The sequence below is a fragment of the Dendrobates tinctorius genome, unplaced genomic scaffold (genome assembly GCF_039654945.1).
Source record: "Dendrobates tinctorius isolate UK_male_01 unplaced genomic scaffold, ASM3965494v1 ptg000342l, whole genome shotgun sequence".
Taxonomy (NCBI): Eukaryota; Metazoa; Chordata; class Amphibia; order Anura; family Dendrobatidae; genus Dendrobates; species Dendrobates tinctorius.
In genome coordinates, this window is record NW_027362008.1 from 950,393 (window position 1) to 968,185 (window position 17,793).

The 17,793-nt window shown below is 51.2% G+C and overlaps 1 protein-coding gene across 1 annotated transcript in view; it reads left to right on the forward strand.

The window, feature by feature from the left end:
- The first annotated feature begins 648 nt into the window (after positions 1-648).
- LOC141074920 (uncharacterized) overlaps positions 649-17,793 on the forward strand; it is a 254,130-nt gene continuing 236,985 nt past the window's right edge. The window contains exons 1-3 of the mRNA XM_073562232.1: positions 649-4,208; positions 5,826-5,973; positions 6,292-6,471. Coding sequence (XP_073418333.1) covers positions 5,896-5,973; positions 6,292-6,471 — 258 coding nt within the window. The 5' untranslated portion in view covers positions 649-4,208; positions 5,826-5,895. The remainder of the gene's footprint in view (positions 4,209-5,825; positions 5,974-6,291; positions 6,472-17,793) is intronic.

Sequence of the window (17,793 nt, forward strand, 5' to 3'; positions counted from 1 at the left end):
AGTTACAGGATCCATCGGTCGTGGTCGGTGACGTCTTGTAGATGTGATCGGAGCCTCAGTTACAGGATCCATCGGTCGTGGTCGGTGACGTCTTGTAGATGTGATCGGAGCCTTAGTTACAGGATCCATCGGTCGTGGTCGGTGACGTCTTGTAGATGTGATCGGAGCCTTAGTTACAGGATCCATCGGTCGTGGTCGGTGACGTCTTGTAGATGTGATCGGAGCCTTAGTTACAGGATCCATCGGTCGTGGTCGGTGACGTCTTGTAGATGTGATCGGAGCCTTAGTTACAGGATCCATCGGTCGTGGTCGGTGACGTCTTGTAGATGTGATCGGAGCCTTAGTTACAGGATCCATCGGTCGTGGTCGGTGACGTCTTGTAGATGTGATCGGAGCCTTAGTTACAGGATCCATCGGTCGTGGTCGGTGTCGTCTTGTAGATGTGATCGGAGCCTTAGTTACAGGATCCATCGGTCGTGGTCGGTGACGTCTTGTAGATGTGATCGGAGCCTTAGTTACAGGATCCATCGGTCGTGGTCGGTGACGTCTTGTAGATGTGATCGGAGCCTTAGTTACAGGATCCATCGGTCGTGGTCGGTGACGTCTTGTAGATGTGATCGGAGCCTTAGTTACAGGATCCATCGGTCGTGGTCGGTGACGTCTTGTAGATGTGATCGGAGCCTCAGTTACAGGATCCATCGGTCGTGGTCGGTGACGTCTTGTAGATGTGATCGGAGCCTCAGTTACAGGATCCATCGGTCGTGGTCGGTGACGTCTTGTAGATGTGATCGGAGCCTTAGTTACAGGATCCATCGGTCGTGGTCGGTGTCGTCTTGTAGATGTGATCGGAGCCTTAGTTACAGGGTCCATCGGTCGTGGTCGGTGTCGTCTTGTAGATGTGATCGGAGCCTTAGTTACAGGATCCATCGGTCGTGGTCGGTGACGTCTTGTAGATGTGATCGGAGCCTTAGTTACAGGTTCCATCGGTCGTGGTCGGTGACGTCTTGTAGATGTGATCGGAGCCTTAGTTACAGGATCCATCGGTCGTGGTCGGTGACGTCTTGTAGATGTGATCGGAGCCTTAGTTACAGGATCCATCGGTCGTGGTCGGTGACGTCTTGTAGATGTGATCGCAGCCTTAGTTACAGGATCCATCGGTCGTGATTGGTGACGGATTGGAGAAGCAGGAAGCTCATCTGCATATTTCCGGTGCATTCTGGGAAGAGGAGAAGAGTCGCCTTAAGCTGATCGATCGCTGGGACTTGCCGGGTCTCGCTGTTTGATGACATCGCAAAAGCGCGCGCCATCACCCATCATACACTGCATCAGCAATACGGAAGAGAAGAAAATCCACATGGTCACCTGCAGCACATGCTACATGTTTACGGATCTTCCAACCCAAAAACTAAACTTTACCTGTCAGAAGTGCAAACTTGTTGCCCTCTTAGAGGAAAAGGTGCAGGGACTGGAAGAAAGAATAGCAACATTAAAGGTAATTAAAGAACATGAGGACTTCTTGGATGAAGCAGAAGCAACCATTCAGGATACGGAAAGTGAGAAAAGCTTCAGAGCACATACAGAGGCTGAAAAGTGGAGCCATGTGACGAAAAGAAGCAAACGGATCAAGTGGTCATCACCACCCACACAGCTTAGCAACCAATATGAAGCCCTCATGCTGCAGAACGAAAATGGCACAGCTCAGGATGATACCGTATCTACAAGAGAAGACACACTATCAACAAAAGTTACTCTGTCAACAAAACTGGAAGCAAATGACACTCAAAAACACTCACGAGCAACAAGCAGTGCGTCCGGAAAGAAAAGAAGAGTGGTAGTTGTGGGCGACTCACTACTAAGAGGCACGGAGGCAACTATCTGCAGGCCGGACATAACCGCACGAGAAGTTTGCTGGCTCTCAGGAGCAAAAATCAAGGATGTGGCCAACAGGATACCAACTATCCTTAATCCAAGGACGACTACCCTTTCCTACTGATACATGTAGGCACAAACGACACGGCAAGAAATGACCTACCAACTATCTGCGAAGACTTTGAAATTCTGGGGAAGAAAATAAAGGAACGGAATGTACAGGTTGTTTTCTCATCAATCCTCCCTGTCGATGGTCATGGCATCAGAAGATGGAATAGGATACTACTTTAGGGGTGAACAACTGGCTACGACGGTGGTGCAGGCATCAAGGATTTGGATTCTTGGACCATGGTGTGAATCACCTCTACGATGGACTTCTCGCAAGAGACAGGATGCACCTCACAAAACCTGGGAAACACACATTCGCCAGAAGACATGCCACACTCATCAGGAGAGCTTTAAACTAGAAGAAGAGGGGATGGGAGGAACAACAGCCGACAAGAACATGCAGCAGAAGGACAAACTAATCAAGGATACTAGATGTGGTAAAGAGGACCCAAGACAGGGTACTCAGAAGGAAGCTAAGAAAAAGGAAGCAAAACTTCTTTCCTGCAAGCTGACCAACGCAAGGAGCCTGACCAATAAGATTGAAGATCTGGAGTTGGTAATGTATGAGGAAAAATACGACATAGTAGGAATAACTGAGACATGGTTAGACGACAGCTATGACTGGGCAGCTAACTTGCAAGGATATGATTTGTTTAGGAGGGATCGTAAAAAAAGGAAAGGGGTTGAGTCTGTCTATAGATAAAGTCTACACTAAGAGAAGATATACAAGAGGGAAATGAAGAGGTGGAGTCTCTATGGGTGGAGATACAAGGAGGGAAAAGTAATAAAATCCTCATAGGGGTTTGTTATAAGCCACCAAATATAACAGAAACCACTGAGAATGTATTATTGAAACAAAGAGACAAAGCAGCAAATCCCAATGAGGTGATTATTATGGGGGACTTCAACTACCCCGACATAGACCGGGAACCTGAAACCTGCGTATCTCAGAAAGGAAACCAATTTCTGTCAGTGACCAAGGATAATTATCTGTCACCACTTGTGCAGGGCCCAACTAGAGGGACGGCCCTTCTGGGGTTAATGTTAAGCCACAGGCCAGATAGAATGACAGAAGTCCGAGTCGATGGCACCGAGGGAACAGTGACCACAATATAACACAATGCCACTTGTCCTTCAGTAAGGTGCCCTGGAAGGGGGTCACAAAAACACTGAATTTCAGGAAAGCAAAGTTTGATCAGCTTAGAGAGGACCTTCGCCGAATTGATTGGGACAATGTCCTCAAAAATAGGAGCAAAGAAAATAAATGGGAAATATTTAAATCAGTTTTACACACCCACTGCGAGCTAGCCACACCGTACAGAAATAAGAGGGCTAGGAACAGGAGAACACCAATGTGGCTAAATAAGGAGGTAAAAAGGGCAATAAATAACAAGAACAAGGCATTTAGGAAGCTAAAACAAGAAGGCAATGAAGAAGCATTAAAAAGTTATAGAGAAAAAAATAAAATGTGTAATAAACAAATACATTTAGCAAAAGTGGAAACTGAGAGACTCATTGCTAAGGAAAGTAAAACAAACCCCAAACTATTCTTTAATGATATAAACAGTAAAAAGATTAAAATTGATGGTGTCGGCCCTTTAAAGAACAATGAGGGTGAAATCATAGAGAGCGATGTGGGAAAAGCAAATGTTTTAAATACTTTTTTCTCAACAGTGTTCACACAGGAAAAGGATTTGCCAGGGGAAATGCAGAGTGATCATGTAAACTCCCCATTAAGTATTACCTGCCTAACCCAGGAAGAAGTGCAGAACCGCCTTAGTAAGATGAAAAAGGACAAATCACCAGACCCTGATGGCATTCACCCTCGGGTATTAAGGGAGTTAAGTAATGTGATAGACAGGCCTCTATTCCTTATATTTAAAGACTCTATAGAAACAGGGTCTGTTCCTTTTGAATGGCGGCAAGCAAATGTGGTACCAATATTCAAAAAGGGGTGTAAAAAGGAACCTGGAAACTATCGGCCGGTAAGCTTAACATCTGTTGTGGGTACCATTTTTGAAGGGTTTCTAAGGGATACCATTATGAAATATCTCAATGTTAATAAATGTTTAACTCCATATCAACATGGATTTATGAAGGATCGCTCCTGTCAGACTAACCTGATCAGCTTCTATGAGGATGTAAGCTCTCAAATGGACCCAGGAGAATCATTGGATGTCATTTATCTCGACTTCTCTAAAGCATTTGACACTGTCCCACATAAAAGATTGGTAAGTAAGAGGAGAAAGCTTGGGCTAATGGAAAATGTGTGTAGATGGGTAGGTAGCTGGCTTAGTGATAGAAAACAAAGAGTGGTTATTAACGGGGCATCCTCAGATTGGGCCAGGGTTACTAGTGGGGGACCACAGGGGTCTGTATTGGGCCCCCTACTATTTAATATATTTATTAATGATCTAGTGCAGGGTTCCCCAACTCCAGTCCTCAAGGCCCACCAACAGATCATGTTTTCAGGATTTCCTTTGTATTGCTCAGGTGATATTTGCTTCACCTGTGCAATACAAAGGAAATCCTGAAAACATGACCTGTTGGTGGGTCTTGAGGACTGGTGTTGGGGAACCCTGATCTAGTGGATGGCTTACACAGGAAAATATCAGTATTTGCAGATGATACAAAACTATGGAAGGTAGTTACCACAAAGGAGGACAGTTTGCAACTACAGACAGATTTGAGTAAATTGGAGAATTCGGCTGAAAAATGGCAAATGAGGTTTAACACATAAGTGTAAGGTTATGCCCATGGGAAGGAAAAACAGATGCTACAATTACTTACTAAATGGGAAACTGCTGGGGAAATCAGACATGGAAAAAGACTTAGGCATCTTAGTCAATAAGAAGCTAAATTGGAGTGCCCAGTGTCAGGCAGCTGCCACCAAAGCAAATAGGGTGATGGGATGCATTAGAAGAGGTCTGGGGACACGAGATGAAAACATAATTCTCCCTCTGTACAAATCACTCGTCAGACCACACTTGGAGGATTGTGTGCAGTTTTGGACACCGGTGCTCAAGAAAGACATTACTGAACTTGAAAGGGTTCAAAGGCGGGCTACTAAAATGATAAATGGAGTTGGTTCACTACAATACCCAGAAAGGTTATCAAAATTAGGTCTATTTACTCTAGAAAAGAGAAGACTTAGGGGAGACTTAATATATATGTACAAGTATATCAGAGGGCAATACAGAGATCTCTCCAATGAACTGTTTGTACCAAGGACTGTGACAAGAACAAGGGGGCATTCTCTTCGTTTGGAGGAAAGACAATTTCTGCACCAGCATAGAAGAGGGTTCTTCACGGTAAGAGCAGTGAGGCTCTGGAATTCTCTTCCTGAGGAAGTGGTGATGGCCAACTCACTGAATGAATGTAAGAAAGGAATGGAGGCTTTTCTTGTAACAGTATAGAAGGTTACAAATAACAGAATATTATAGGTAGATGGTGACCCAGCTTAGGGGAAGGAATTTTTTTCCCTATGGAGAAAATTGGCTGCTACTCTGTGGGTTTTTTGCCTTCCCCAGGATCAACAATGCAGAACAGCTGCACTAAAAATAGGCTGAACTAGATGGACATAAGGTCTTCCTTCAGCCTTCAAAACTATGTTACTAGGTCTTGTAGATGTGATCGGAGCTTTAGTTACATTGTCATATTCACTTCAGAATGAGCGACAGCAAACCAGAGCAGCAGACGTCCTCCTTTTTGGTTACTTTATTAGTCCAGAAAAATCAGCATCTTTTGGCCTCACAATGCCTTTATCAAGCCATATAGATAGAGATATGCATTCTGGATCTCACATTATATTGTCCCTTATATTTTCCATCTTCTCCTTCATCATGAAGACGCCGGCAGGACGAGATCCCTCCAGCTGATCCAGTGCTCATCCCTCCTCCTCCTGAATGACCCCCGAGGATGGACGAGGACAGGGATGAGACCACCAGGAGATTATTCCACTGCGCCCTGGAGATCATCTCCCTGCTGAGCGGAGAGGTAACTCCTCTACATTTCTATCAGCTTTATTGTGTGATGTGACGAGTCCGACACCGGGAAGAGGAAATCCAGAATAGGAGAGAAGGATTCTTTACTGTAAGAGCAGGGATTCTGTGGAGCTCTCTGCCCGGAGGAGTTGTCATGGGGATTCCCTATAAGAGCTGTAGAGGGGCCGGGATGTCTGTCCGGAGTGTAATAATATTCCCGGTTATGGCCCCAGATTACTGGAGACGGTTATTGATCCCGGGATTTCTACTGATTATCAGATGTGGAGTCGGGAAGGAATTCTTCTCCCTAAGTGTCTCTCTCCATACACAGGATTACACAATAGTGAGGAAAACACCGGGGGACTGTGTGACTCCCATCATCCATCTCCAGGAGTCAGGAGGGCGGAGCCCGGGCCCCATCACAGAGCCTCCCCCGCACTCCCCGATACATGAGAGGAACAAGAAGATCCTGGAGCTCAGCAACAAGATGATCGAGCTGCTGAGCGGAGAGGTGACTGCTGGGACATTATACAGGACTGGAGGATTCTGGGTGATGAGTGGAGAGGCAACTGCTGGGACATTATACAGGAGAGCACTGGAGGATTCTGGGTGATGAGCGGAGAGGTGACTGCTGGGACATTATACAGGACGGCACTGGAGGATTCTGGGTGATGAGCGGAGAGGTGACTGCTGGGACATTATACAGGACGGCACTGGAGGATTCTGGGTGATGAGCGGAGAGGTGACTGCTGGGACATTATACAGGACGTCACTGGAGGATTCTGGGTGATGAGCGGAGAGGTGACTGCTGGGACATTATACAGGACGGCACTGGAGGATTCTGGGTGATGAGTGGAGAGGTGACTGCTGGGACATTATACAGGACGGCACTGGAGGATTCTGAGTGATGAGCGGAGAGGTGACTGCTGGGACATTATACAGGACTGGAGGATTCTGGGAGATGAGCGGAGAGGTGACTGCTGGGACATTATACAGGACGGCACTGGAGGATTCTGGGTGATGAGCGGAGAGGTGACTGCTGGGACATTATACAGGACGTCACTGGAGGATTCTGGGTGATGAGTGGAGAGGTGACTGCTGGGACATTATACAGGACTGGAGGATTCTGGGTGATGAGCGGAGAGGTGACTGCTGGGACATTATACAGGACGGCACTGGAGGATTCTGGGTGATGAGCGGAGAGGTGACTGCTGGGACATTATACAGGACTGGAGGATTCTGGGAGATGAGCGGAGAGGTGACTGCTGGGACATTATACAGGACGGCACTGGAGGATTCTGGGTGATGAGCGGAGAGGTGACTGCTGGGACATTATACAGGACGTCACTGGAGGATTCTGGGTGATGAGTGGAGAGGTGACTGCTGGGACATTATACAGGACTGGAGGATTCTGGGTGATGAGCGGAGAGGTGACTGCTGGGACATTATACAGGACGTCACTGGAGGATTCTGGGTGATGAGTGGAGAGGTGACTGCTGGGACATTATACAGGACTGGAGGATTCTGGGTGATGAGCGGAGAGGTGACTGCTGGGACTTTATACAGGACGGCACTGGAGGATTCTGGGTGATGAGCGGAGAGGTGACTGCTGGGACATTATTCAGGACGGCACTGGAGGATTCTGGGTGATGAGCGGAGAGGTGACTGCTGGGACATTATACAGGACGGCACTGGAGGATTCTGGGTGATGAGCGGAGAGGTGACTGCTGGGACATTATACAGGAGGGCACTGGAGGATTCTGGGTGATGAGCGGAGAGGTGACTGCTGGGACATTATACAGGACGGCACTGGAGGATTCTGGGTGATGAGCGGAGAGGTGACTGCTGGGACATTATACAGGACGGCACTGGAGGATTCTGGGTGAAGGGCGGAGAGGTGACTGCTGGGACATTATACAGGACGGTACTGGAGGATTCTGGGTGATGAGCAGAGAGGTGACTGCTGGGACATTATACAGGACGGTACTGGAGGATTCTGGGTGATGAGCGGAGAGGTGACTGCTGGGACATTATACAGGACGGCACTGGAGGATTCTGGGTGAAGGGCGGAGAGGTGACTGCTGGGACATTATACAGGACGGTACTGGAGGATTCTGGGTGATGAGCGGAGAGGTGACTGCTGGGACATTATACAGGACGGCACTGGAGGATTCTGGGTGAAGGGCGGAGAGGTGACTGCTGGGACATTATACAGGACGGTACTGGAGGATTCTGGGTGATGAGCGGAGAGGTGACTGCTGGGACATTATACAGGACGGCACTGGAGGATTCTGGGTGATGAGAGGAGAGGTGACTGCTGGGACATTATACAGGACGGCACTGGAGGATTCTGGGTGATGAGGGGAGAGGTGACTGCTGGGACATTATACAGGACGGCACTGGAGGATTCTGGGTGATGAGCGGAGAGGTGACTGCTGGGACATTATACAGGACGGCACTGGAGGATTCTGGGTGATGAGCGGAGAGGTGACTGCTGGGACATTATACAGGTGGGCACTGGAGGATTCTGGGTGATGAGCGGAGAGGAGACTGCTGGGACATTATACAGCACTGGAGGATTCTGGGTGATGAGCGGAGAGGTGACTGCTGGGACATTATACAGCACTGGAGGATTCTGGGTGATGAGCGGAGAGGTGACTGCTGGGACATTATACAGGAGAGCACTGGAGGATTCTGGGTGATGAGCGGAGAGGAGACTGCTGGGACATTATACAGCACTGGAGGATTCTGGGTGATGAGCGGAGAGGAGACTGCTGGGACATTATACAGGACGGCACTGGAGGATTCTGGGTGATGAGCGGAGAGGAGACTGCTGGGACATTATACAGCACTGGAGGATTCTGGGTGATGAGCGGAGAGGTGACTGCTGGGACATTATACAGCACTGGAGGATTCTGGGTGATGAGCGGAGAGGTGACTGCTGGGACGTTATACAGGACGGCACTGGAGGATTCTGGGTGATGAAGGGAGATGTGACTGCTGGGACATTATACAGGACGGCACTGGAGGATTCTGGGTGATGAGCGGAGAGGTGACTGCTGGGACATTATACAGGAGAGCACTGGAGGATTCTGGGTGATGAGCGGAGAGGTGACTGCTGGGACATTATACAGGACGGCACTGGAGGATTCTGGGTGATGAGCGGAGAGGTGACTGCTGGGACATTATACAGGAGGGCACTGGAGGATTCTGGGTGATGAGCGGAGAGGTGACTGCTGGGACATTATACAGGACGTCACTGGAGGATTCTGGGTGATGAGAGGAGAGGTGACTGCTGGGACATTATACAGGACTGCACTGGAGGATTCTGGGTGATGAGCAGAGATGTGACTGCTGGGACATTATACAGGACGGCACTGGAGGATTCTGGGTGATGAGCGGAGAGGTGACTGCTGGGACATTATACAGGACGTCACTGGAGGATTCTGGGTGATGAGAGGAGAGGTGACTGCTGGGACATTATACAGGACTGCACTGGAGGATTCTGGGTGATGAGCGGAGAGGTGACTGCTGGGACATTATACAGGACAGCACTGGAGGATTCTGGGTGATGAGAGGAGAGGTGACTGCTGGGACATTATACAGGACAGCACTGGAGGATTCTGGGTGATGAGCGGAGAGGTGACTGCTGGGACATTATACAGGACGGCACTGGAGGATTCTGGGTGATGAGCGGAGAGGTGACTGCTGGGACATTATACAGGACGGCACTGGAGGATTCTGGGTGATGAGCGGAGAGGTGACTGCTGGGACATTATACAGGACGGCACTGGAGGATTATGGGTGATGAGCGGAGAGGTGACTGCTGGGACATTATACAGGAGGGCACTGGAGGATTCTGGGTGATGAGCGGAGAGGTGACTGCTGGGACATTATACAGGACGGCACTGGAGGATTCTGGGTGATGAGCGGAGAGGTTACTGCTGGGACATTATACAGGACGGCACTGGAGGATTCTGGGTGATGAGCGGAGAGGTGACTGCTGGGACATTATACAGGACGGCACTGGAGGATTCTGGGTGATGAGCGGAGAGGTGACTGCTGGGACATTATACAGGACGGCACTGGAGGATTCTGGGTGATGAGCGGAGAGGTGACTGCTGGGACATTATACAGGACGGCACTGGAGGATTCTTGGTGATGAGCGGAGAGGTGACTGCTGGGACATTATACAGGACGGCACTGGAGGATTCTGGGTGATGAGCGGAGAGGAGACTGCTGGGACATTATACAGGACGGCACTGGAGGATTCTGGGTGATGAGCGGAGAGGAGACTGCTGGGACATTATACAGGACGGCACTGGAGGATTCTGGGTGATGAGGGGAGAGGTGACTGCTGGGACATTATACAGGACGGCACTGGAGGATTCTGGGTGATGAGCGGAGAGGTGACTGCTGGGACATTATACAGGACGGCACTGGAGGATTCTGGGTGATGAGCGGAGAGGTGACTGCTGGGACATTATACAGGAGAGCACTGGAGGATTCTGGGTGATGAGCGGAGAGGAGACTGCTGGGACATTATACAGCACTGGAGGATTCTGGGTGATGAGCGGAGAGGAGACTGCTGGGACATTATACAGGATGGTACTGGAGGATTCTGGGTGATGAGCGGAGAGGTGACTGCTGGGACATTATACAGGAGAGCACTGGAGGATTCTGGGTGATGAGCGGAGAGGTGACTGCTGGGACATTATACAGCACTGGAGGATTCTGGGTGATGAGCGGAGAGGAGACTGCTGGGACATTATACAGGATGGTACTGGAGGATTCTGGGTGATGAGAGGAGAGGTGACTGCTGGGACATTATACAGGAGAGCACTGGAGGATTCTGGGTGATGAGCGGAGAGGTGACTGCTGGGACATTATACAGGAGAGCACTGGAGGATTCTGGGTGATGAGCGGAGAGGTGACTGCTGGGACATTATACAGCACTGGAGGATTCTGGGTGATGAGCGGAGAGGAGACTGCTGGGACATTATACAGGACGGCACTGGAGGATTCTGGGTGATGAGCGGAGAGGTGACTGCTGGGACATTATACAGGATGGCACTGGAGGATTCTGGGTGATGAGGGGAGATGTGACTGCTGGGACATTATACAGCACTGGAGGATTCTGGGTGATGAGCGGAGAGGAGACTGCTGGGACATTATACAGGATGGTACTGGAGGATTCTGGGTGATGAGAGGAGAGGTGACTGCTGGGACATTATACAGGACGGCACTGGAGGATTCTGGGTGATGAGCGGAGAGGTGACTGCTGGGACATTATACAGGAGAGCACTGGAGGATTCTGGGTGATGAGCGGAGAGGTGACTGCTGGGACATTATACAGCACTGGAGGATTCTGGGTGATGAGCGGAGAGGAGACTGCTGGGACATTATACAGGATGGTACTGGAGGATTCTGGGTGATGAGAGGAGAGGTGACTGCTGGGACATTATACAGGATGGCACTGGAGGATTCTGGGTGATGAGGGGAGATGTGACTGCTGGGACATTATACAGGACGGCACTGGAGGATTCTGGGTGATGAGCGGAGAGGTGACTGCTGGGACATTATACAGGAGGGCACTGGAGGATTCTGGGTGATGAGAGGAGAGGTGACTGCTGGGACATTATACAGGATGGCACTGGAGGATTCTGGGTGATGAGAGGAGAGGTGACTGCTGGGACATTATACAGGACGGCACTGGAGGATTCTGGGTGATGAGCGGAGAGGAGACTGCTGGGACATTATACAGGAGGGCACTGGAGGATTCTGGGTGATGAGAGGAGAGGTGACTGCTGGGACATTATACAGGATGGCACTGGAGGATTCTGGGTGATGAGAGGAGAGGTGACTGCTGGGACATTATACAGGACGGCACTGGAGGATTCTGGGTGATGAGCGGAGAGGTGACTGCTGGGACATTATACAGGACGGCACTGGAGGATTCTGGGTGATGAGCGGAGAGGTGACTGCTGGGACATTATACAGGAGGGCACTGGAGGATTCTGGGTGATGAGCGGAGAGGAGACTGCTGGGACATTATACAGGACGGCACTGGAGGATTCTGGGTGATTAGAGGAGAGGTGACTGCTGGGACATTATACAGGAAGACACTGGAGGATTCTGGGTGATGAGCGGAGAGGAGACTGCTGGGACATTATACAGGAGGGCACTGGAGGATTCTGGGTGATTAGAGTAGAGGTGACTGCTGGGACATTATACAGGAAGACACTGGAGGATTCTGGGTGATGAGCGGAGAGGTGACTGCTGGGACATTATACAGGACGGCACTGGAGGATTCTGGATGATGAGAGGAGAGGTGACTGCTGGGACATTATACAGGACGGCACTGGAGGATTCTGGGTGATGAGCGGAGAGGTGACTGCTGGGACATTATACAGGACGGCACTGGAGGATTCTGGGTGATGAGCGGAGAGGTGACTGCTGGGACATTATACAGGACGGCACTGGAGGATTCTGGGTGATGAGCGGAGAGGTGACTGCTGGGACATTATACAGGACGGCACTGGAGGATTCTGGGTGATGACCGGAGAGGTGACTGCTGGGACATTATACAGGACGGCACTGGAGGATTCTGGGTGATGAGCGGAGAGGTGACTGCTGGGGCATTATACAGGACGGCACTGGAGGATTCTGGGTGATGAGCGGAGAGGTGACTGCTGGGACATTATACAGGACGGCACTGGAGGATTCTGGGTGATGAGCGGAGAGGTGACTGCTGGGACATTATACAGGATAGAACTGAAGGATTCTGGGTGATGAGCGGAGAGGTGACTGCTGGGACATTATACAGGACGGCACTGGAGGATTCTGGGTGATGAGCGGAGAGGTGACTGCTGGGACATTATACAGGACGGCACTGGAGGATTCTGGGTGATGAGCGGAAAGGTTACTGCTGGGACATTATACAGGACGGCACTGGAGGATTCTGGGTGATGAGCGGAGAGGTGACTGCTGGGACATTATACAGGACGGCACTGGAGGATTCTGGGTGATGAGCGGAGAGGAGACTGCTGGCACATTATACAGGACGGCACTGGAGGATTCTGGGTGATGAGCGGAGAGGTGACTGCTGGGACATTATACAGGAGGGCACTGGAGGATTCTGGGTGATGAGCGGAGAGGTGACTGCTGGGACATTATACAGGACGGCACTGGAGGATTCTGGTGGATGAGAGGAGAGGTGACTGCTGGGACATTATACAAGAGGGCACTGGAGGATTCTGGGTGATGAGCGGAGAGGTGACTGCTGGGACATTATACAGGACGGCACTGGAGGATTCTGGGTGATGAGCGGAGAGGAGACTGCTGGCACATTATACAGGACGGCACTGGAGGATTCTGGGTGATGAGCGGAGAGGTGACTGCTGGGACATTATACAGGACGGCACTGGAGGATTCTGGTGGATGAGAGGAGAGGTGACTGCTGGGACATTATACAAGAGGGCACTGGAGGATTCTGGGTGATGAGCGGAGAGGTGACTGCTGGGACATTATACAGGACGGCACTGGAGGATTCTGGTGGATGAGAGGAGAGGTGACTGCTGGGACATTATACAAGAGGGCACTGGAGGATTCTGGGTGATGAGCGGAGAGGTGACTGCTGGGACATTATACAGGACGGCACTGGAGGATTCTGGGTGATGAGAGGAGAGGAGACTGCTGGGACATTATACAGCACTGGAGGATTCTGGGTGATGAGCGGAGAGGAGACTGCTGAGACATTATACAGGACGGCACTGGAGGATTCTGGGTGATGAGCGGAGAGGTGACTGCTGGGACATTATACAGGACGGCACTGGAGGATTCTGGGTGATGAGGGGAGATGTGACTGCTGGGACATTATACAGGACGGCACTGGAGGATTCTGGGTGATGAGCGGAGAGGTGACTGCTGGGACATTACAGGATGGCACTGGAGGATTCTGGGTGATGAGCGGAGAGGTGACTGCTGGGACATTATACAGGACAGCACTGGAGGATTCTGGGTGATGAGCGGAGTGGTGACTGCTGGGACATTATACAGGACGGCACTGGAGGATTCTGGGTGATGAGGGGAGAGGTGACTGCTGGGACATTATACAGGATGGCACTGGAGGATTCTGAGTGATGAGCGGAGAGGTGACTGCTGGGACATTACAGGATGGCACTGGAGGATTCTGGGTGATGAGCGGAGAGGTGACTGCTGGGACATTATACAGGAGGGCACTGGAGGATTCTGGGTGACGAGCGGAGAGGTGACTGCTGGGACATTATACAGGACGGCACTGGAGGATTCTGGGTGATGAGCGGAGAGGTGACTGCTGGGACATTATACAGGACGGAACTGGAGGATTCTGAGTGATGAGCGGAGAGGTGACTGCTGGGACATTATACAGGACGGCACTGGAGGATTCTGAGTGATGAGCGGAGAGGTGACTGCTGGGACATTATACAGGACGGCACTGGAGGATTCTGGGTGATGAGCGGAGAGGTGACTGCTGGGACATTATACAGGACGGCACTGGAGGATTCTGGGTGATGAGCGGAGAGGTGACTGCTGGGACATTATACAGGATGGCACTGGAGGATTCTGGGTGATGAGCGGAGAGGTGACTGCTGGGACATTATACAGGACGGCACTGGAGGATTCTGGGTGATGAGCGGAGAGGTGACTGCTGGGACATTATACAGGACGGAACTGGAGGATTCTGAGTGATGAGCGGAGAGGTGGCTGCTGGGACATTATACAGGACGGCACTGGAGGATTCTGGGTGATGAGCGGAGAGGTGACTGCTGGGACATTATACAGGACGGAACTGGAGGATTCTGAGTGATGAGCGGAGAGGTGACTGCTGGGACATTATACAGGACGGCACTGGAGGATTCTGGGTGATGAGCGGAGAGGTGACTGCTGGGACATTATACAGGACGGCACTGGAGGATTCGGAGTGATGAGCGGAGAGGTGACTGCTGGGACATTATACAGGACGGCACTGGAGGATTCTGTGTGATGAGCGGAGAGGTGACTGCTGGGACATTATACAGGACGTCACTGGAGGATTCTGTGTGATGAGCGGAGAGGTGACTGCTGGGACATTATACAGGACGGAACTGGAGGATTCGGAGTGATGAGCGGAGATGTGACTGCTGGGACATTATACAGGATGGCACTGGAGGATTCTGGGTGATGAGCGGAGAGGTGACTGCTGGGACATTATACAGGACGGCACTGGAGGATTCTGTGTGATGAGCGGAGAGGTGACTGCTGGGACATTATACAGGACGGAACTGGAGGATTCTGTGTGATGAGCGGAGAGGTGACTGCTGGGACATTATACAGGACGGAACTGGAGGATTCTGAGTAATGAGCGGAGAGGTGACTGCTGGGACATTATACAGGACGGAACTGGAGGATTCTGAGTGATGAGCGGAGAGGTGACTGCTGGGACATTATACAGGACGGAACTGGAGGATTCTGAGTGATGAGAGGAGAGGTGACTGCTGGGACATTATACAGGACGGTACTGGAGGATTCTGGGTGATGAGAGGAGAGGTGACTGCTGGGACATTATACAGGACGGCACTGGAGGATTCTTGGTGATGAGCGGAGAGGTGACTGCTGGGACATTATACAGGACGGCACTGGAGGATTCTGGGTGATGAGCGGAGAGGTGACTGCTGGGACATTATACAGGACGGAACTGGAGGATTCTGAGTGATGAGCGGAGAGGTGACTGCTGGGACATTATACAGGACGGCACTGGAGGATTCTGAGTGATGAGCGGAGAGGTGACTGCTGGGACATTATACAGGACGGCACTGGAGGATTCTGGGTGATGAGCGGAGAGGTGACTGCTGGGACATTATACAGGACGGCACTGGAGGATTCTGGGTGATGAGCGGAGAGGTGACTGCTGGGACATTATACAGGACGGCACTGGAGGATTCTGGGTGATGAGCGGAGAGGTGACTGCTGGGACATTATACAGGACGGCACTGGAGGATTCTGGGTGATGAGCGGAGAGGTGACTGCTGGGACATTATACAGGACGGCACTGGAGGATTCTGGGTGATGAGCGGAGAGGTGACTGCTGGGACATTATACAGGACGGAACTGGAGGATTCTGAGTGATGAGCGGAGAGGTGACTGCTGGGACATTATACAGGACGGCACTGGAGGATTCTGGGTGATGAGCGGAGAGGTGACTGCTGGGACATTATACAGGACGGAACTGGAGGATTCTGAGTGATGAGCGGAGAGGTGACTGCTGGGACATTATACAGGACGGCACTGGAGGATTCTGGGTGATGAGCGGAGAGGTGACTGCTGGGACATTATACAGGACGGCACTGGAGGATTCTGAGTGATGAGCGGAGAGGTGACTGCTGGGACATTATACAGGACGGCACTGGAGGATTCTGTGTGATGAGCGGAGAGGTGACTGCTGGGACATTATACAGGACGGAACTGGAGGATTCTGTGTGATGAGCGGAGAGGTAACTGCTGGGACATTATACAGGACGGAACTGGAGGATTCGGAGTGATGAGGGGAGAGGTGACTGCTGGGACATTATACAGGATGGCACTGGAGGATTCTGGGTGATGAGCGGAGAGGTGACTGCTGGGACATTATACAGGACGGCACTGGAGGATTCTGTGTGATGAGCGGAGAGGTGACTGCTGGGACATTATACAGGACGGAACTGGAGGATTCTGTGTGATGAGCGGAGAGGTGACTGCTGGGACATTATACAGGATGGAACTGGAGGATTCGGAGTGATGAGGGGAGAGGTGACTGCTGGGACATTATACAGGATGGCACTGGAGGATTCTGGGTGATGAGCGGAGAGGTGACTGCTGGGACATTATACAGGAGGGCACTGGAGGATTCTGGGTGATGAGCGGAGAGGTGACTGCTGGGACATTATACAGGACGGCACTGGAGGATTCTGAGTGATGAGCGGAGAGGTGACTGCTGGGACATTATACAGGACGGCACTGGAGGATTCTGGGTGATGAGCGGAGAGGTGACTGCTGGGACATTATACAGGAGGGCACTGGAGGATTCTGGGTGATGAGCGGAGAGGAGACTGCTGGGACATTATACAGGACGGCACTGGAGGATTCTGGGTGATGAGAGGAGAGGAGACTGCTGGGACATTATACAGGACGGCACTGGAGGATTCTGGGTGATGAGCGGAGAGGTGACTGCTGGGACATTATACAGGAGGGGTCTGGAGGATTCTGGGTGATGAGCGGAGAGGAGACTGCTGGGACATTATACAGGACGGCACTGGAGGATTCTGGGTGATGAGAGGAGAGGTGACTGCTGGGACATTATACAGGACGGCACTGGAGGATTCTGAGTGATGAGCGGAGAGGAGACTGCTGGGACATTATAAAGGACGGCACTGGAGGATTCTGAGTGATGAGCGGAGAGGTGACTGCTGGGACATTATACAGGACGGCACTGGAGGATTCTGGGTGATGAGCGGAGAGGTGACTGCTGGGACATTATACAGGACGGCACTGGAGGATTCTGGGTGATGAGCGGAGAGGTGACTGCTGGGACATTATACAGGACGGCACTGGAGGATTCTGGGTGATGAGCGGAGAGGTGACTGCTGGGACATTATACAGGACGGCACTGGAGGATTCTGAGTGATGAGCGGAGAGGTGACTGCTGGGACATTATACAGGACGGCACTGGAGGATTCTGGGTGATGAGCGGAGAGGTGACTGCTGGGACATTATACAGGACGGCTCTGGAGGATTCTGGGTGATGAGCGGAGAGGAGACTGCTGGGACATTATACAGG